General features: G+C 34.7%; 8 protein-coding genes across 8 annotated transcripts; 3 read left to right on the plus strand and 5 right to left on the minus strand.

The window, feature by feature from the left end:
- Nucleotides 1-1,348: 1,348 nt before the first annotated feature.
- Nucleotides 1,349-2,695, plus strand: RO3G_12845 (uncharacterized protein; the record flags this gene model as incomplete). The annotated part of the gene is made up of 6 exons (XM_067667429.1): nt 1,349-1,441; nt 1,498-1,593; nt 1,650-1,727; nt 1,779-2,078; nt 2,128-2,547; nt 2,675-2,695. The coding sequence occupies 6 exons, from the start codon at nt 1,349-1,351 to the stop codon at nt 2,693-2,695; spliced, it is 1,008 nt and encodes a 335-aa protein (XP_067523530.1).
- Nucleotides 2,696-3,250: 555 nt separating this feature from the next.
- RO3G_12846 (uncharacterized protein) lies at nt 3,251-4,186 on the minus strand (the record flags this gene model as incomplete). Its single annotated transcript, XM_067667430.1, has 3 exons — nt 3,251-3,289; nt 3,346-3,636; nt 3,695-4,186. The coding sequence occupies 3 exons, from the start codon at nt 4,184-4,186 to the stop codon at nt 3,251-3,253; spliced, it is 822 nt and encodes a 273-aa protein (XP_067523531.1).
- A 4,694-nt stretch (nt 4,187-8,880) lies between these two features.
- On the minus strand, nt 8,881-11,241 carry RO3G_12847 (uncharacterized protein; the record flags this gene model as incomplete). The annotated part of the gene is made up of 6 exons (XM_067667431.1): nt 8,881-9,815; nt 9,865-10,060; nt 10,109-10,345; nt 10,389-10,667; nt 10,718-11,140; nt 11,197-11,241. 6 exons carry the CDS (start codon nt 11,239-11,241, stop codon nt 8,881-8,883), a joined length of 2,115 nt encoding a protein of 704 aa, XP_067523532.1.
- A 547-nt stretch (nt 11,242-11,788) lies between these two features.
- Nucleotides 11,789-13,167, minus strand: RO3G_12848 (uncharacterized protein; the record flags this gene model as incomplete). Its single annotated transcript, XM_067667432.1, has 7 exons — nt 11,789-12,042; nt 12,089-12,169; nt 12,213-12,252; nt 12,301-12,489; nt 12,532-12,561; nt 12,754-12,821; nt 12,951-13,167. The coding sequence occupies 7 exons, from the start codon at nt 13,165-13,167 to the stop codon at nt 11,789-11,791; spliced, it is 879 nt and encodes a 292-aa protein (XP_067523533.1).
- Nucleotides 13,168-14,437: 1,270 nt separating this feature from the next.
- Nucleotides 14,438-15,272, plus strand: RO3G_12849 (uncharacterized protein; the record flags this gene model as incomplete). Its single annotated transcript, XM_067667433.1, has 3 exons — nt 14,438-14,603; nt 14,648-15,196; nt 15,262-15,272. 3 exons carry the CDS (start codon nt 14,438-14,440, stop codon nt 15,270-15,272), a joined length of 726 nt encoding a protein of 241 aa, XP_067523534.1.
- A 49-nt stretch (nt 15,273-15,321) lies between these two features.
- On the minus strand, nt 15,322-15,824 carry RO3G_12850 (uncharacterized protein; the record flags this gene model as incomplete). The annotated part of the gene is made up of 4 exons (XM_067667434.1): nt 15,322-15,324; nt 15,387-15,551; nt 15,622-15,747; nt 15,807-15,824. The coding sequence occupies 4 exons, from the start codon at nt 15,822-15,824 to the stop codon at nt 15,322-15,324; spliced, it is 312 nt and encodes a 103-aa protein (XP_067523535.1).
- A 386-nt stretch (nt 15,825-16,210) lies between these two features.
- Nucleotides 16,211-16,702, minus strand: RO3G_12851 (uncharacterized protein; the record flags this gene model as incomplete). Its single annotated transcript, XM_067667435.1, has 3 exons — nt 16,211-16,315; nt 16,483-16,599; nt 16,691-16,702. The coding sequence occupies 3 exons, from the start codon at nt 16,700-16,702 to the stop codon at nt 16,211-16,213; spliced, it is 234 nt and encodes a 77-aa protein (XP_067523536.1).
- Nucleotides 16,703-17,424: 722 nt separating this feature from the next.
- RO3G_12852 (uncharacterized protein) lies at nt 17,425-18,827 on the plus strand (the record flags this gene model as incomplete). The annotated part of the gene is made up of 6 exons (XM_067667436.1): nt 17,425-17,677; nt 17,726-17,767; nt 17,885-17,927; nt 17,983-18,201; nt 18,247-18,754; nt 18,801-18,827. The coding sequence occupies 6 exons, from the start codon at nt 17,425-17,427 to the stop codon at nt 18,825-18,827; spliced, it is 1,092 nt and encodes a 363-aa protein (XP_067523537.1).
- Between the last annotated feature and the right edge of the window lie 842 nt (nt 18,828-19,669).

Raw genomic sequence — 19,669 nt, forward strand, 5'->3', positions numbered from 1 at the left:
TGCAGGATAAAGATTCTGAAACAATCCTGCTGTGTATAATTAGAGCTGAACTTTTAAGGTTGCTCTCTTAACATGTATCTAATGCAACCTTTTTCGAAAGTCTGTCAATATTCTATTCGGTGTATTATTTACAGAACACTGAAAAACATGAAGACCATTTCTTCCCATACAATGTTTATGTTTTTGTTGAAAGAAAAAAATAGTTCAACCTGATTTTTTTCAACATCAACAGAACCAAGCTTATTTTAAAAAAGTAAACTTTATTTTAAAATTATTTCGTTGAGCATGAGGCAAACGACTCAAAAGGAATAACAAAAAAACTTGTGTGGAAAAGCACAGTTGTACCAGTTAACACTTGTTGACAGTATACAAAAAAAAAAATATTTTTAATAAGGTTCTGCAATAGGTAAATAGGACATGTTTTGGGCTTTCCATCAAGTAGTCAACCAAGCCTAAATTGTATACAACGGCATGGTTTTTATAGTTATTGATTGATAGAAATTGTTAGAAAATAGAAAGGCAGTGGTTCAGAGTTTTTATGCAACTGCTCTTGTAGTTTTACAGAAAAACTGCCTCATAATTGAGTAAAAGACCCCAGTACCTATTTCTTCTATAGTTGAAGGCATATACTTTTATAGAGACGCTTCGAATAGTTTAAACTAATGATGATAATGATGATACTGTATGAATGGTAGCAATTTTGCAAGAGATAGAAAAAAGAAACGAAGTAGGAATCGCGCTTATAGTATTTGTGTTCGTTCTAATGTTGATATTTGTCAGCATAGATAACGAATGCCTTTGATGAAGAGATTAGAAAAATCGGCGCAAGTTTCATATAGATAATACTCCTGAATATCTTCCAGTACTTTAGAAAAATAGGAAATAACGTACCCACTGACTGTGTTTTCTCCCCTTTCTTCGTATTCTTATACTGTTTTGGTAATTTTTCTTCAATTTTGTGCAACAAATAAATACTCAAACACAAGACCCTATATTTGTTTGCTTGTCCCCATTTAACCGAGAAGGTTCAGCTTTAGGGTCGTTGATTATAAATATTTTATGATACTTCCCCCATAGATATAATAGTCTATCTATGTGTACAACTTACAACCGCAAAAAAACCATTTCAACAATGTTAAAAAAGTAAGGAGGTATTTATTATTGGTAAATATGAAAAGAGAGAGAGATTGTAATGATATCACACAAACAGAACGGCAGAATGAAAATGGAATAATGCCATGTACAACGTAATACAGACAGCTCTTTTTTTTTTTTTTTTTTTTTCTTGGAGCTATTTTTTAAGCTTTTTTTCTTTTCTTTTCTTTTCTCTTACCTTCATATTCTTCAAATGAACTCACCTATTTCTCCTAAAAGCCCAAAGAGACAATTAACACTTGGGCCTGCTACTCCTATTCAGGATTGGGAAGTTGAACGAGCTACAGTAAATGGATATTTACTCACTTGCACAATAAAGATTAAAAACTTTCTTTTTCACAGCTTTTAAAAAATTATAAAGAAAGCCAAGAAAAAGCTGAAAGATTAGAAAAATTACTCCAAGAAGAACAAACCACATTTGAAAAAAATACTTCAAGTGTAAATACATCATTTTTAAATCTCCTTTTTCCTAACTTATCCCCTTCTTTTCTTAGCTACTTCGAGAAGTCAAGTTGAAAGAAAATTACTTAGAAAAGAAATTGAAAGATGTAGAAGAATCGCTGATGGATCAAGTAAGAATAGGCTAGCGAAAAAAAAAATAGATACTTACATGTGTAATATAGATCTTGGATCTTCAACAAAAATTAGTAGATGAAAGGACAGAACATCAGGAACAGATAGAAAGCTTAAAAGCAAAGCATGAACAAGCTTTGGAAATAGAAGATAAAAAATATCAAAGAAGACTTCTTGGTCTTCAAGAAAGATTGAACGCAAAGGATAAAGACTATGCAGAACTGCTTGAAAAGATGATTCCAGATGAAGAAAAAGATGAGTTGATACTATCCCTCAAGCTCAAACTTGCTGAGGCAGAAGAAAAAGTATCTCGAGTAACAACCAATCAAGCGCCAGTCCATCAAGATAAGGTACGTTAAAAAGACATGTAAGCTAGTTGCTTATAAAAAACGTGTGTAGACTTCAACCCCTGAAGAAGTTGTGGAGGATTTGGAAGTACGTTATCAAAGCTCTCAGGAAAGACTAAGCACTGCAGAATCCACCCTTTTAAAATACCAAGAAAGAGAAAAAGAATACATTGATCGTATTAATGAGCTAGAAAAACGAACACAGCAATACAAGAAGAGATTAGATCAAGCCCAAACAGGACATGACGCTCAAATTCATGAACTTGCAGAAAAGTTCATGTCAGAGGCCAAACAGTCAGAGATGAGCCACCAGGCAAGGATACAAAATCTTCAGTCTGAACATGCTGATATATTACGAGAACTTCGTGATCGACATCAGACAGAGAAGGAGGTTTGGTCTATAGAAAACCAAGCAGCGATCGATGAGTTGAGACGTGTGTTAATCTTGGAAAAGAAAGAGGAAGTGGAGAAAGTGAGCAAGGAGTGGAGAGAAAAATACGAAGATTTACATGCTTCAATGTCAAAGGATTCGATGGAGTTTCAGTCTCATTGGGAGATGAAGTTGGAGGAAATGAAAAATCATTATTCGGCAAAAATAGCACGTTTACTGGGTGAAATAGAAGTTATAAAAGATCGACTTGGAAAAGAGATTGAGAGAAGAAAGCAAAATGAGCACACACTTTTTTATTATTTAGAACAAAATGACAAACTACAAGACAGATTGAATACCTGTCAAACCCATTTAAAGCAACGCATGAGTATTGAAAGAGAAATATACCAAGTAAAAATACCGCATATACATCAAAATGAGGAAATACGCTCATCTTATATTATTTATAGTTGAAACAAATGCAAAAGTCCTCTTCAAAACTTGCAAAGAACGCATTATCTGTGATCTCACCCGACATATCACTAGATTCGAATGTTTGCTTACAAGATATGTTACAAATGATTCTTAGTCATACTTTAATCATGCGTAATAGAACATGCCAAGACTACTGCAGTACATTTTACTAAGCGATTACACAAAAAACGATACCAATATTTAGTGTATATGTGTGTATATATCATATAAATAAAAGAAAAACATTTACTATAGTACAATAATATAGTTTCTTTTTCTTTATTTTCTTTTTAACAAGGATATATTTATAAAAGGAACTGAACAAATCAATTTATATACCAGATCCAAGAATAGACGTTAAGTTATCACCCTAATAATAGTAAAAATGTAAATAATAAACAAGGTTCAATATTTTTTTTTATTTACCTGTAGAGGACAAGCTATACTCATTGATTTTGATATAGTTGGTGTAATGGCAATACCAAGAATACGTACAGTGGGATGAACATAATAGTTAAAGTCAATGTTTTCCTTTGCACTTCCATCCAATCCACATTTTGTAACCAGATCCATCAATACACCTTGTTGTGCTTGATCAGTAGAATTGACAGCAACTGAAAATGGAAAAGTGATATTTGTGATTCCGTTCGAGACAATGTGAATGTTATCTACTTCACCACCACCTACTTTCACGCTATAAGGTGAAGGATAATATGCCTACAGTTGTATATCATTTTAAATATCGCTACATGAACAGTACTATCAAAGGACTTACATCGGCTACAATCTTTTCAAATGTAATACTTTCAAAATTAGGGTTATTGACAGTGATGCCCAAGTTGAAGGTCATGTTTAATACATTGTGAGTATAGGTGATATTAGGGGATTGTTCGAGACCAGAGAATGTGACGGTAGGTACTTTAAATAAGGCAGCAAGGACACCAATAATGATTGCGAGTATAACAATGATAATAAATATAATACAAGTGCACCATCTCATCCATTTAGGACAGCAGGTACAACATCCACAACACATTTTATCTATGCAAGATCGTTTCCTTTGTTCTCTTGGAATAATCTTCTCCACATCATCATCCGAGTTGTACGGGTCCATAAACTTTGTATATGATGAAGATTCTCGAAATGTCGGATCACTTGGATAGGCTGGATAAGGTGAAGGTGAATGGACGGGTATCTCTTTCATATTGTATTGTTCTGTATGATGTGGCACAGGTGGTGGCGATCTTGGTTTTTCAAAGCTTGACATTTTTTTTTTGAATAATAAAAAAGAGAAAAAGAAGTGTATTTTGCCAAGCTTGATTATTTTACTGTTATTTATATTTTTAGAAATTTGTTTATATTTTTAGCTTAAAAAATTGATTTGCCAATTTCACAATAGGTGTTGGAGTAAATTAAATTACCTTTCTTGGCTTAAAACACAAAGATTATTCTATCTTTTCTTGAATGAGTTTCAGGCACTATCACACCAAGAATATTTTTAAAAAGCGATGAAGATGGCTGAGCTTCGTAAGATACCCCACCCACTTCCAAAATAAGGACTACCATAACAAGATGCTATGTAAAGCGGAATTTAATTTTAATAAATTTCTGTAATTGCTAAAATCACAACTCCCTTTTCTAATTTTCTAAAGCCTTTAGAAAACTCCTGTATTTAATCGCATGTAGTCCATTACTTTAAATTTTGTTTGTTTTTTTTTAAAAAGATAAATGATAATGGGAGAAAATGTACAGTTTAATAATACTCATTTGGTTCTACAAAAAAGTGTTTGTGTGTCTTCTATTCTTTTTATTTGCTTTTAGGACAAAGTTGATAAGGATAATGAAAGCAATATTTGACACTCGTCTTCTCGCAGTATTGGTGGAGTACTAATTGCTGTTTAACTGAAATAGCAACCACGTATTTATATTATAATTCTCCTATTACTTCATCATGCCAAGACGCTCCTAAAAAAGAAGTAATGCACAGACAATGAGATTTTCAGCCTGTTTGGGTGTATCGCTACAACTTTGATCGTAATGCTTTTTTCAATATACTTCCTCTGTGGATGTCTTTTCTAATAAAAGTAGAGTCCGGATAGACTATCTAAGTAAAAAACTGTTTAAGCCTCTACATACAATTTGTAATGGCTAGCAATAACTTACCAACGATTTACCTTCTATATAGGTATGTGAATATGCTCTTATTTATTGGTACGATGTTGCAGTCTTTTATGTGGTGGGAGAAGAAAGTGTTTTGTTAAAGCTAAAGCTCATTCCTTCTTCTCCTCTGCTCTTTTTCTTTTTTCTATCGTCATTTATCTTTTTAAAAAAAAACAAACAAAATTTAAAGTAATGGACTACATGCGATTAAATACAGGAGTTTTCTAAAGGCTTTAGAAAATTAGAAAAGGGAGTTGTGATTTTAGCAATTACAGAAATTTATTAAAATTAAATTCCGCTTTACATAGCATCTTGTTATGGTAGTCCTTATTTTGGAAGTGGGTGGGGTATCTTACGAAGCTCAGCCATCTTCATCGCTTTTTAAAAATATTCTTGGTGTGATAGTACGGCATTGCAAATATGAGAATAAAAAGTTGGTGAAATTCAAAGTTTTACTTGAATTTTACTCATGAAGTACAGTGTGGATGGTGAATATCGTCGTTTCACGAAAAATAAATGTCAGATGCTTTCTAGCTGTCGCCGATCTGTGTTTGTGAACCCATCATGTGACTATCTATGTCCAATGTAAAACTTAGTCGCTGTATAGATTGGAGGTTAGGCTGGCTACCTGGCGGCAAGCCTAGACCATGTCCCAAGCACCCTACATAGCGCCTCTCAAAGCCCACACTATCGATTGCCTTACCATGCACCGACACTTGTACACACAATTGGACCTTAAATGAAAGATTGTGTTTAAACAAAATAATTGTTCTTCAGTAAAATCTTTTCGTCGATAAATAAAAATTCAACTGTCATATATAAAAAGAATAGTTATCGGCTTTAATAGAATTATTCTGGTGCTCTTATTAGCTAAGTTTCCCATTTTATATACCAATAAATAATTACAAGAGTAACTGAATATTTAGAATGGTGTTTTATTATAACAGTTAATAATTTGTCGTTTAGAATGACTAGCAAATTTATACAAGTTAGTAATAGGTACAGTATTACAAGCATCAACAATTCTTGCAGAAAAAGTTTCTTTAGTCAACAACCTGCGACGATGTCACCTTCCTTTTACTATCGCCTAAAACTGCTCAATCAGATTTGATTCAGGTGAATACGGAGAAAAAACATCATTCCAAAACTACGGCTTTCAATCTTCCTGATCATCGGTTTTGATATGTGGACAGTACAGTTATCCGTCACTAAATATCTTCCCTTTACATTTTCATCAAGACCTATGATTGAGAAGATCATCATAAATTTGATAAAGTGAGCTGCTGTACCTTTGGATACAGGTGTGGCATGTTCTTAAGCATTATTTTCATTAACGTCAGTGTGCTCTATTACTGGCCCCTCTATAATGAACTCATCTGCCGATCGCTTTTTACCTTTGTTCACTTTTCTTTCTTTTTTTTTTGTTCAACTGCCACCTCTTTAGCCTGGAATTTCTCTTTTCTTAGGATGGCTTGTTTTATGCTACATGAATGGTGCTGGAATAGTGTATAACGCCAATAATAGTATGAGATAGGGCTCTGGTTCTTGGTATCTTTATTATGGCGATTGTTCCAGTGTCAGATCTGGCCTAACTTTTCCTCAAATCGATATGAGATCCAACTTTCTAATGTTATGACAGTTTATTTATGCTGACAATAACGTTAGTAGCAGAAAAAAAAGGTAATGCTGTAGAGATTCCAACCATAAACCTATGACTTTATCCTTTCAAACCAATAATCAAATAAATAGCCTTCTCCTCCCAAAGAGGCTGATATTGCACCTGGTAAAGCTAAAGGACGATAAAAAGTAGCTACATATCAACAGGTATTCCCAAATCTTATTACTAGTTTGATTCCATATTCTCTACCTCCCTTACACGATAGAGGCTCTACCATCAATTACATTGAGGGCCATAACCCTGCTATCTGTCAAGCCATATACCAATCACTGGATCAAGTATGTGAAAAAAGCGACTGGCAAAAAGATACCGAGCTAATATGGACTTGCAATTAATAAGATAGCATTGTTCCTAGCCAAGAAACTAGAAGATGTACAAAGCTTATGCCCACCTAGAACCTTTAGCAGTCCTAGCCAATCCTCTGTCAAATTGATGCTGCATCTAACTAAACTACCAACAATGCAAGGGCGCACTTATACATTGCAATCCCAACTCTTGTTACCATCACTAACTCTACCTGACGATGCTCTGCTTACCTGCCTATTACCTCATATACATTGCTCGGACAGTCATTCGTATTAGTACAAACTTTCCAAACCATCTTTATGAACATAATGACTATCCCAACCAGAATCATTAGACAAACATACATTTGAAGCGATTCAACTACAGTTTCGTAAAAATAATCTTAACCAGACTCGATCATCTCGTAATCCTATACTTCTCTCTCAATGCCGCCAAACAGTATCCTTAGATCCCATCCTCTGGCTACCAATGACAAGAACAGAAAGAAATAGATCCGTGCGCTGACGTTTTGGCTGGTTACCAAGTGGTAAACTAGAGCCCTGTCCAAGACATCCTACCCAGGTTCTCTCGAAACAACATGCAATAAAATACCTCGATATGCATAATCGCTTACAAATGTCAGGAACAGTTCAAGATCCTTTATTGTTCCTTCTCAACAAATTACCAAATAGAATACTATGTTCCTTCTACCCTGCCTCTCCATGGTTTATTCGATAACCGGTCATCTGTACTATGCTTTATGAACTTGGCTACCTGTTTCATGATAAGGACCCGTCTTCACCGCCATTTCAGCCAGGGCAAGGATTCCTTGATTGGCCACCCTTTTCCTTTCATTAGCAATACTCACTTCTCTCCTTCATTCTTCCTCCCTTATCGTTTTGACCCTTGATCGCCAAAGGTGTTTCTAAATTCCATTCATTTTTTATTGACCTGATCAGGACAGAAACGATGCAGGGTTAGACATCATGCGCTCAAATTGGTCACTGATTTTTGTATAAACGAAATCTAAAAATTTAAATGTAAACTTGAACCCTGGCTCCTTGAAACAAATTGGATACTGCAGATATGAAAAGATAAAGACGATATTCAGCTTTATGAAACAAGTAGCTATTTGTGCGTTATCCATCAGAAAAAACATCAAGCAGACTGTGAAGCTGATGAAACCATGGTGTGAATACGTGTGCAGTTTTTGATGATGAAATTCACAAGTCTCTTTTTGGAGGGGGTGTTTAGCTGAGGAAATGATTATTTAGGCTTTGACATACAATGTTAAATAAATGAAAACAGTTCGCAACAGATTAGACAAATGCCTTAGTACTATGATTGACAACGGTCATTATACAAGGGCTTATACGGTTGAATTGGCAACCATACTAGGAAGAAACACACTTTAAAGCCTAAGATGAGAAAAGGTAGCAATGCATTCATCTTCAGGCCAGTTTTATGCTACAATGGATGACGGGTGTTCTAATGAAAAAGATCGATAGGGAAACTAGGCACTCGATCTTGTTTGAAAGGGAAGAGAATGACGAAAATAGACTTTAATGGCAAAAAGATAAAGTTCATAAACACACCAAACACACAGCCTCTTTCTCTCTCATATTATTTTACTAGGTTCAATCAAAAGGATGAAAGCAGGATTAGGATGGTGTAGGATTACTTCCACACAGGACAAACTTTTTTAATGTAAATCATTCATGTTGTGTTGCATAAAGAAAAGGAAGGGAAGGGGGGAAGGGGAAGTATGTTTATTAATAATAATACAGCATTATAATGAGTAATAGGTAATACATATTAAGTGGGGAGTAATAATTCATTTAAATTTCTGTTTGTTCTTGTCTCGATTGACCATACCAGGCTCTGATATCATCCAGCAAGGCCATGATTTTCACTTCGTGACCATTCAGTATATCTCTAAATGTATATCCACCAGCCAAAGGGACACCTTCTTGATGCATATGTTCAAAGGCAGTAATCATACGATCCATCATTTGTGAATAAACAGATTGACTGTGATTGATCGGGTATCGTCTGATCTCCTTGTGGCTTAAGCTCTCTAATAGCTCCAAAAGCACTTCACCCGTTGACAGTTCTGAAAGGTTTTGTACCTTGTATTGAATATGACGATTGAGCCAATCCAGATATGTCTTTCTTTTCGCCACAAATTCTCTTGAAGGACTGTCATGAACACTTTCACTGTCTATTTCGGATGGACGACGACTGGCATTCGGTCTTTTGGATTCAATCACACTGATATTTTCAGGGTCAATCAGGTCCTCATCCTCTTCATCTGGGTAATACGTGGGTGCTGCCGCAGGTGAGCGTGTCATGTAATTCGTTTTCAGACTTGTATTGGTCGTGGCCGAGCTACTGCCACTGCTTTGTGTCAGAGATCGACTCGGATGACCTAGGCTGCTACTGGTGAATCCTGAATCCTTGAGCCGCATACGTCGAGCATCAAAAGCATAATCAGGATCCATCGTACGTGTCCTTTGACTCATGATCGAAGGCGCACGACTGCTGCCGGTGATAGGGGATGAGAGTGACTGTTGAAAGACGTGTTCCTCTGGATGCTCTTCCATGGGTGCCAATCCAAAGTTGCCATCATGGCTTCGATAGGATCCGGAGATGGAGGAAGAACGGTTTCGTTGTCTTCTTTGCTCGTCAAAGAGGGTAGAAGGAGGTCGTGGCTGGATTCGGCGTGCTGTATCCAAAGAGATGGTCGGGATCGTGCTTGAAGACATGACGGGTGCTAATAACAGAGTAAGAGAGAGAAGTCAATGAAGACTGTGAAAACTTACTGCCGTAATCTCTTTCGATGGTTGCTTTCATGATTGTTTTGACCCAATCTTTCATGTATTTCTCTTGATCGGTGTAAAAATAAAATGTACGTTCCTTTTCATGCTGTAACTTGAAACAGTATTTCCCTGTCTGAATAGAACTATCTGGCTCAACTCGATATCCTTTCAAGTTAATGATGCCTTTCATTTGAACAGCCTGAGAATGAGTTAATGACACTTGTATACATCCAAAACTCATGATTACCTTTGGACTTTTGAAATAAAACAAGTTGACTCCCTTCAGTACAAACCATCGTTTATTCCAATTCTTGTATCGATCGCCTTGCTTATAAAGCCATCCTTCCATATCGGGTATCATGGATGTTTGAGTCAGTGGAACATCTTCAGATCGTCTTGTCATGTTGGAAGAAGGCAAGATGGATTGTAATTTATTGTTTGCAGGGAAAAGCGAAGATCGCATGAAATTGTATTTGCTGTGATTCTGACTGAATGTTAGTATGCTATATAAGTCACAGTGTACTTACTTCTTGTTGTAAATGATTTGTGTTTAAGGTATGTCTTCTTTCATTATTTGTAGTTTTTTCTTGATGCCATCTAAAGGTACTGTTTGTACTCATCTGACTTGTCTTTCTAACAATCGGCATCCTTTGCTGTTGTTGTTGTTGTTGGGGTATTGTTGAATTCAAAGAGATTCTTTGTTCGTTGATGAAACTTGCCTTTGTATAAGTGGAAGATGCATCATCATCATCATGAAAAGTATTATAATAAGTCATTGATTGTTTTCTATTTAGTTGTGATTCGTGCTAAATAATCGAGTCAATCTCTATTTCACTGCCATACAACCTAGTCTTACTTTTTCTTTTGATTCATTTTTTAAAACGTTAATCGCACTGTGTATCTTGAATCTCTTCCCGAACGTATCAATCTGTAATTCTTTTAATGAGTCCAGTGTCAACTCCAACAGGATATCACCCGTAATTTCTTGATCTTGAAAATCATCAGCCACAGCTTGATCGAATCCAATCGAGGTTAACCAAACAGCGACTTGTTTGGAGCTCCATTCTTCGATAGGTTTTGATTTTAGTATTGGGTTGTTTGATAAGGATTGTTTGACGAGGGATGTGATATTCTTTGATGATAAACTCATATGTTTATTGCTGTTATCTATGGTCGCTGTGGATGATGGTCTCATCTTTCTTGAATCATGTTCTAATGGTGGTGTTGATACTGTATATGAAATAGGAAATAAACCAATCTCGCCTTTTTCGTTACGACCCTATTGCAACTTGTTAATCACGATGATAGGATTGATAACCTTCCAATCTCCTGTACCTTCCACCAACCATCGTTGTATCCTTCATCCTTTTCAAGAATCATAATTTTTTCACCTACGTTAAATGAAATCTCATCAACATTTTCAGCTACAAATTTATGTACACTGTAAACTGTTTTGTTCATTAATAAAATAAAAGGAACAAAAGCGAGCAGAAAAAAAAAATTAAAAAAAAAGAGAGAAAAATAAATCAAAAAAATAAGGTTACACTTTAAAGATTTGGATATGTTTCATCCAATGAGTAGGATTTTTATATTGTTTATGATTAGTGTAACCTCAACAGTTGCTAATAAAGAACTCTTGAACAAAAAGAGAAGATGGGACATGTTTAAATAAAAATAGGATGTATTGTTATTCTTATTGAATACGAGTAAAGATAATGTGTAATAAAAGTATATCGTAAATTATACATGAAGGCTTATTTCCTTTTTTCATTCAATTAAAAGAAGGTAAATTAACAAATAAAGTTAACTCAGCCTTTTTATTGTTAGGTTTAGTTCAAGGTCCAACATGTGAACTGTTTATAGACAATAAAATGTGATGCGAGCGGTGAAAGAAAAAGTTTATTTACATACACCCGTCGATCCTTTTTTAATAAATTGAAATATTAAGTTCTTTTATTTCTACATCATCACTTGAACCATCATTCATTGCCTTGTAACGACTGAGTAATGGACTTAGACTGCCTCTTTCTGTATATCCTCTTCGAATGGCTGGTGCTAAATTAGTACTTGTTCTAGGTCCAGCTCCTTTTGAACCTGTAATCCAGGGATGCATCAGTGCTTCTTCTGCAGTAATACGTTTATTTGGATCCAGTGTGAGTAATCGATCAATGAGATCTTTGGCTGTGAATGATGAGTAACGAAATCATTCTCTGGACTAGGATTGTACCTGACTCTGAAATATGGGACCAATAGTCTTCATCATATTCATATTTACCAGACATAATGGATTCAAACAGACTGGATTGATCTATAAAGGATTTAATGATTCGTTTCATGATCGAAATGAATACCTTCTCCCCAAAAGGGTGTATATCCACTTAATAAAGTATACTAATGATTCTAATGAGCATAATAATGAATGAATTCAACCCAATTTACCAAAATAACACCCACACTCCAAAGGTCTACAGGTTTATTATGTCCAGTCTGTAGCAAGACTTCAGGTGCAACATAACCAGGGGTTCCACAAGCTGTTGTCAATATATCATCCTGTGCTTTTAATATTTTTGATAGACCAAAATCTGTTATCATTAAATTAGCATTCTCTTTTGTTGTTTGAAATAATAACTAATAAACATAAGTAAGCTTATATTCAATCTTGTTCCTTACATTTTCAGGCTTCATATCACGATGAACAATCTATAAAGTATGAGTTATTTAATATTTCTCTCTCTCTCTCTCATTCTCTCTTACATCTCTTTCATGTAAATACTGTAATCCTTCCAACATTTGCCTCGTCAGATTCGATGCATCTTTCTCTGTATAACTTCCTTTTTTTAACAACTGTTGAAATAGCTCACCACCACTCGCTAAATCTGTGACGATATATACTGCCTCTTTTGATTCATACAAATTATGCATTGATACAATATGTGGATGTCTCACTTGCTTTAAAATGTCTATTCATCATGTTATTATCATCCTCTTTATCTTCATCCTTTACCAACCTAATTCACTACTAAGCATATGTTCCTTTCCTATATTTTATCTTAATATTTTCTTAATGTTCATCATCCCATCCTCATTACCCGCAATGGCCTTTTTTAATATGATCTTTAAAGCATAAGGTTGCTGTGTTGATTTATGTATACACTCCTTTACGACCGCAAAAGAACCAACCCCAAGTATCTTTTTGGTCACTTTATATGTATTCTCAAGTACAGTTGGATAGGCTGGATCTTGCTTTTTTTCATGTGTCTTTTTAAATAGAGCAACAATACGCTTCATGATCGTTGTCTTGGCCATTTGATATAAAGAAGAAAGAGAAGAAAAAGGGACGTTCCATAAAAAGTGATAAAAGAGGGGCGTAGGACGGGGCATTAAATAAAGTTTTTTTTGAATGTTTATGCAGAATTAGTGGATAAAATACATAAACACGAAAAAATAGAAAGGAGAAGTTATTCACAATATATATTTGGAGGATGTGAACAGAGCCTGGTTGAGTTAAATTTAGATGGTTTATTAAGTTTGTTCTTTTTCTTCTTATTCCCTTTGAAAGAGGAGGAAATAGAATACTTGTTAAATTGGCCCTTAACTTTTTGTTTATTTTTTATTTTTTTCATCTTTGGCGCATCTATCGAATCAAATTTACGTATCTCGGCCTCTTTGTTTTGCGCGCATGGAATATTCGCTCATTAACATGGCTATTCGATCACATTAAGAGCCAGGTAGCTATACAATTATAATCCTATCTCTTCTATCGATTCACAGCAAAGAAAAGCAAAAAGGCTGAAAAAAATATATAAAAAAACTAAAAGAAAAAGTAACCCTTTCAATGATAAAATGAGCATAAAGCATAATCAAGCAATTCACCTGCTTTTCAATAGAAAGTAAAACGAGCATAACCTAACCGAGTTTATGAAAGAAAAAAAGATGTCCAAAAAAGTGGACATTTATTACAAAATGAGCCAAAGAAGTCTATGGTAGTACCATTGTGTCGAACTCAATCTGCTTTTTTTAATAATCAAAGGTATCCATCACACTCTCTGGCTCATCCTCCATTGAGTCAAGCGAAGAGACAGAGATTGACAACTCAGCTCTGACTCTTGACAATCTTGCTGAATATCGAAAAAGGGCGTTTCTTTCAAAACAGAGTACTTTATAAGACAACAAAAGGCTCTTTGTTGAATGCCTTCTTTTTCTTTCAAAGCATTTACTTCTTTTCATTTTATCACATACACTCTGTTTTCATGTGCAATGATGAATCAAATTTGGATAAAAAAAAAACAATGATGGTTATCATTTATATCAAAGCCATCGTATTCAAAAGGAATAGGTCATTCACTTTCAAATTCATGCAGGGCACGTCGAACTGAAAGGAATCCAAACTCTTTTATGGAGTATGTGCACAAACACTTTTAAAACATAGAAATCCAGGGCATTTGAATGTTATTTGTGACTGCTTAATTGGATAAAAAAGAACAGCAAAGATGATGCTTCTGTCATTTTCTCTCACTTTCTCTTTCCAGCATTTTGTTACATTAACTTCAAACCTCTTTTTTTTTAAGAAAAAAAAATGAATTCCAGAATAGTCTTGAGACAGTTAACCAAATTAACTCCACTGCGAGCGATTCCTCAAATGAACCGATTGGCACAAAGAAATATCATGACCAAAAGTCAAGATAGCTGGACACACCGTCTCAACGCTCAGCGTATGTCTTCTTTATTAGGACGCCAGCAAGGTAAATAAGACGATGAAAGAAAGAAAGATACTCACATCAAACAGTCCGCACGATGTTTATCCAAACTGAACAAACACCCAATGATGATTCCTTAAAATTCATTCCCGGCGTCCCTGTCCTGGGCAGTGGCAGTGCTGAATTCCTTGACGTTCGATCCTCCATGAAATCGCCTTTGGCCAAGCAATTGTTTCAGATCGAGGGTATCGCTGGTGTCTTTTTCGGACCTGATTTTATCACCATCTCCAAGGATGCCACAGGGGAATGGCAGTTGATGAAGCCCGAGATTTATGCTGCCATCATGGACCATTTTGCCTCTGGACAGCCGATTGTTTATGATGATCAAGATTTAGCTACGAGTGATACCACCATCCTTCCTGATGATCCAGAGGAGGTGCAAATGATCAAGGAGTTATTAGACACACGTATTCGTCCGTCTATTCAAGAAGATGGTGGGGATATCGAATACTGTGGATTTGAAAATGGTATCGTTAAACTTAAGCTCAAGGGAAGTTGCAGAGGCTGTGATAGTGCGACAGTGACATTAAAGAACGGTATTGAAAACATGCTGATGCATTATATTCCAGAGGTGCAAGGTGTTGAACAAGTAATTGATGAAAATGAATCTATTGCACTTCAAGAATTTGAAAAACTTGAAAAGAGATTGGGTGAAAAATAAAAAATAGTTTATTCTTTTTCCAAGTTGATGGCACTTCCAAATTTACTGTACAATGACTTTTTCAGTTCATTCATTTTTCCTTGTATATTGTCTATCGTTTGCTTCACTTCTTCTATTTGTAAACCAAGCTTCTCAGAGTCCTTTTCAATTCTTTCAGTTGCTTCAGTAACATTCATGTGAACAAAGGCATCACCAATCTTGTAACGAACTGGCTCATCTTCATCGGCTAACTCTAATTCCATTCCGACATCTTCTAAATATTCCTTTTCTTTCTACTTACATTGTGAGTTGTTTTGATTTTCTTTCTCTCTCTTTCTTTTGTTATTATTATTTTTTTTTTACCTTGAGTCTTTCATATTCTTCTTCTAAATCATCAATTTTAGCGTTATATTTACTAAATTCATTAATACGTTCTTGATCAACCCAAGAAACTTCGACGTCACCGTCAGTCTCTTCTTTTTCGTTCAGCTATGTACATGTCCACAAATGAGTCATGGGCTAATGAAGATTATTTCTTTTATTTTTACCATTCTAATATTGGACATTTTATAGTGTTTGCTCTTTAAACAAAGAAAATAAAACTCGCGTTTTGAAGAGTAATTTTTTGCAGTAATTTCAACTCAGATTATATTTGTATCAACAGAGAAGAGATGAAGACTTAATGGATATTCTACTGGGCTCTATTCTGAATGAAAAGATACTTGTAGTCTCTATCTGTTTAATCAAACAAGTATTCTTGTTGTTGTTGTTGTTTTTTTAGTGCCAGTGATCAAATGTTTTATATAAAAATCAGGTACATCCATTTGACAAACACAACCCATGTCACTTTCTATCGCTTCACAAAATGGATAGGAAGGTAGTTCAATAAAAGAGCTCTTTCAACTAAACCTACTTTGGGTTCAGTTGAGTCGCTTTGGAATAACTTGGTAGTTTAGTCGATTGTCTTGGGGGGGAAAGAAAGACGTCCATAACCAATTGTCTTCATAGAGCGCTCCATCAAATCGCTCTTTTTCATAGAGTATGCGCAGTTGATAAACTTTAAAATTGAAAACAAAACGAGTACAAATAAAGTCTAGTTCCTTTAAGTGTGCTTTGTAAAACCCTAAACCTTTTTTTTTTTTTTTTTTTTTTTTTTTTTTTTTTTTTTTGCATAATGTTACTAATTAATAAATTAAGATGTGGCCAGATTATTATTGCTGTTACCCTTTTCCTTTGATTCCAATGCCCCAGTACCATATCAGCACCCAATGAATCTCCCTTTAAAATCAAACTTTGAGCATCACGAATACCATGGCTATCCTGTACCTGGGAATTTATACTCTAAAGATATGCGTGTAAAAAGGATAAAGAAAATGATCATTTTGAAAAGGATCACGAATCAAACGATGCTTATGTTTGATAATGTATGTACCACACTGCGCATATTAGTATGAATAATGTCAGATTGCGTGTACAAGATTTTTTATAAAAAAGACGTGAAAGACCAGATAGGAATCCGAAACGTGTGAGCGACTTGTATCACATTGATTGCAGCAAAAGCTCTTTTGTGCTAAAGGTTTTTTCAGATATGAACTGTATTTTTTTGAGTTTTGTTCAAACGTCTTTAGAGAGAATGAAAAACAAAGATTTTTATTGTAAAAAAAAAAAAAAAAATAAAGAGGAAGGGGGTTCTGTTTAGTATTTACAGATTCGGTTACACTTGACTACTTTTCTGATCCAGTGAACTGGAATAAAAAAGATAATAAAAAAAAAATAGGCAAGACAAACAAAGGCGTGAAAAGAAAAAGACGACAATAAAACAAGTCAATATCTAAAATAAGAAATCGCCAACTTGTTTAATCGTGTAGCCCTTTTTTTTTATATTGCTTTTCATCCGAATTCAGTTTTTAGAGTGAATAGAAAGACAAGATTGATCAAGCATAGGTGAGAATAGATCTATAAATAATATGTGGCTGATATATCACATTATGATTTAATAAGAAGAAAAGGAGGCGAATCATCATTTCTGAGCCTTCAAATGAAGTCAAAAGTGTCATTGGGGGTGGAAAGAAAAGAGGCTGAGTAAGGTTACAATAAATAAAAGGACAAAAAAAAAAAAAAAAAAAAAAAAAAAACGACGTTATTGTTCTTCTTTTTCTTTTTAGAATGTTATTAAAAGATTTATTGAAAACAAAGGAATCCACATACACTTTATGTTTGATTACTTTTGAAGCCATTGTTATTTCTATCTTAGAAGGCATTGTTATCAAAAATCATCTTGGATTGGTTCAAAACTGTGAAGCGACCGTGGTTGAGGAAGGTGTGAGTGAATCTGATTTAATCTATCATTCGCTGTTTATTATTTCTCAAGTATTTCAAGTTGTGTTATGTATCGATGCCTTACATCAAAGAAACACAGGTAGGTTACGATGACGGATAAAGGCAATTTATGTTTACATGTCAATAGTTCAATTGTGTGCCTTGATTACATTTGGATTATTAGTAGTTGGTAAGTGATAGTGATGAATATCAATATTCAAATGATTTAACAATGCTTTCTTTAATAGCGTAAGTAAAAGAATCTATCTTCATCAGTTGAAATAACATTACAAAAAAAGTTATGCAGGAATCCAACTTAAACAACATGTTATTTTAGAAAATGCAGTTTGGTAAGTGGGACTTGTCATCTTGATTTTAATTTATAATTTTTATTTATTTATTTAGTGGAAATGAAGCTTATTGGAAACCAGTAGAGTCAAGATGGAGTAATAATCTGATGGGAATGGAGGATGCAAAGGATTTCTATGCAAGTGTGATGAGACCTATTGAATATACAATTATCGGCTTAATTCCTGCCTTTTTCATTGCTTTGGTCTTTCTTGGATGGAGTCTTCGTAAGCAATTTGCTTGGGATAATTACAGAAGTTTTTCAGCAGATATAAGGTACGCTTGTGATGACTCATACTGTTGTACTCATCATATCCATAGGGTACGCTCTGCGTTAATAACATCCAATTTTTTCTTAACTTTATTGAAACTCGACTTCTTCTTCATCTTTTCATTCGCAGCACAACTGATTCCATCCGTCAGATTGGGATATTCAGAATCTATTACGGAAACAGTCTTGGTCTTCATCCTCGGTGGCTGTCTGCTATCTGTCGCTATGTTCTCTATTTATCAAGAAAACAAATATGGTATGGCTGTCTCTATTCTGTCTGGTACTTGTTCTTTGGCATACTTTATTTACCGCCTTTATCTTATTGCAAAGCCTCGAGGGGATGCATACGATCCCTATTTACATACAAGACAGTTTTTAATATTCACTACAGTGGTTGCCATGGTATTACTGATTGTAACCATCGCAGTGGGTACAAAATGCTTTTGGAATATTCACCAAGGCAACATCGTCTTTAAGCATCCGACTTTAGGAAAAAATAAACCTCAACCAGAAGGAATTCAGGCGATTGATCATGATAGCATAGATGATGTCGATGAAGTAGAAAGGAAAGAAAATAATACATTTTTGCTAAACTAATGTTTAGGCACAACGATTGGCTGTATTAAATTAAATTAATGCAAATGGTTCATCCAATCTGATTTGATTACACTTTGTGACTCAACATGCTATCATCTTGACCATATACACATACACATACACCCTCATCTATTTATATCACTTGTAAAAAGCATGTCTAATAAAAACACACAAACTATGAATCAAACAGAACATACGGTTGCTTGAGAGTATTCCATCCTTTGTAATCTCTGTTTGATAAACATAGAGAAAGATAAGAAAGGAACCGTGGAAAAATAAAGGAATGAATGATCCAATCAGAATGAATAAAATGATAATAAATCATCAAAGCAACCAATTAAATTTATTATAAGCAATTGATGATTCATGTGTCATCCATTCTCACTCTTTCTTTATATACTGTCCATACTTTCTTTCTTTTCTTTCTTTCTTTTTTTTTTTTATTTGCTGAACACTATACACATACACCTACATACATAAAATGAGCAGAGACAAATTAACTTGCTGGGGTTTAAATGCCAACGACTTGAATGACTGGCTGGAAAATGACTTACGGGAGACCAAGTTATTACAAAGAGGATCGATTGTGGATGAAAACAGAGAATACAAAGAACAAGTCAAAGAACGTATACAATCCATCCTGTCTTCAGGAGACAATCACGATAAAAACAAACTATCTGCCATCAAATTATTATTATCACTGAAATCAACACAACAACCTACAAGCAGAAAGAGACCTAGCAATGAACCGATAGAAGTGATTCTCAAAAGACAACGCAACACAGACGCTGCACGCAGATCTCGCCTAAGAAAAACACTGAGAATGGAGTCACTGGAGAACAGAGTCCAAGAATTAAATAAAGAAAATGAAGAGCT

Source organism: Rhizopus delemar, genomic scaffold (genome assembly GCF_000149305.1).
Source record: "Rhizopus delemar RA 99-880 supercont3.11 genomic scaffold, whole genome shotgun sequence".
Lineage (NCBI taxonomy): Eukaryota > Fungi > Mucoromycota > Mucoromycetes > Mucorales > Rhizopodaceae > Rhizopus > Rhizopus delemar.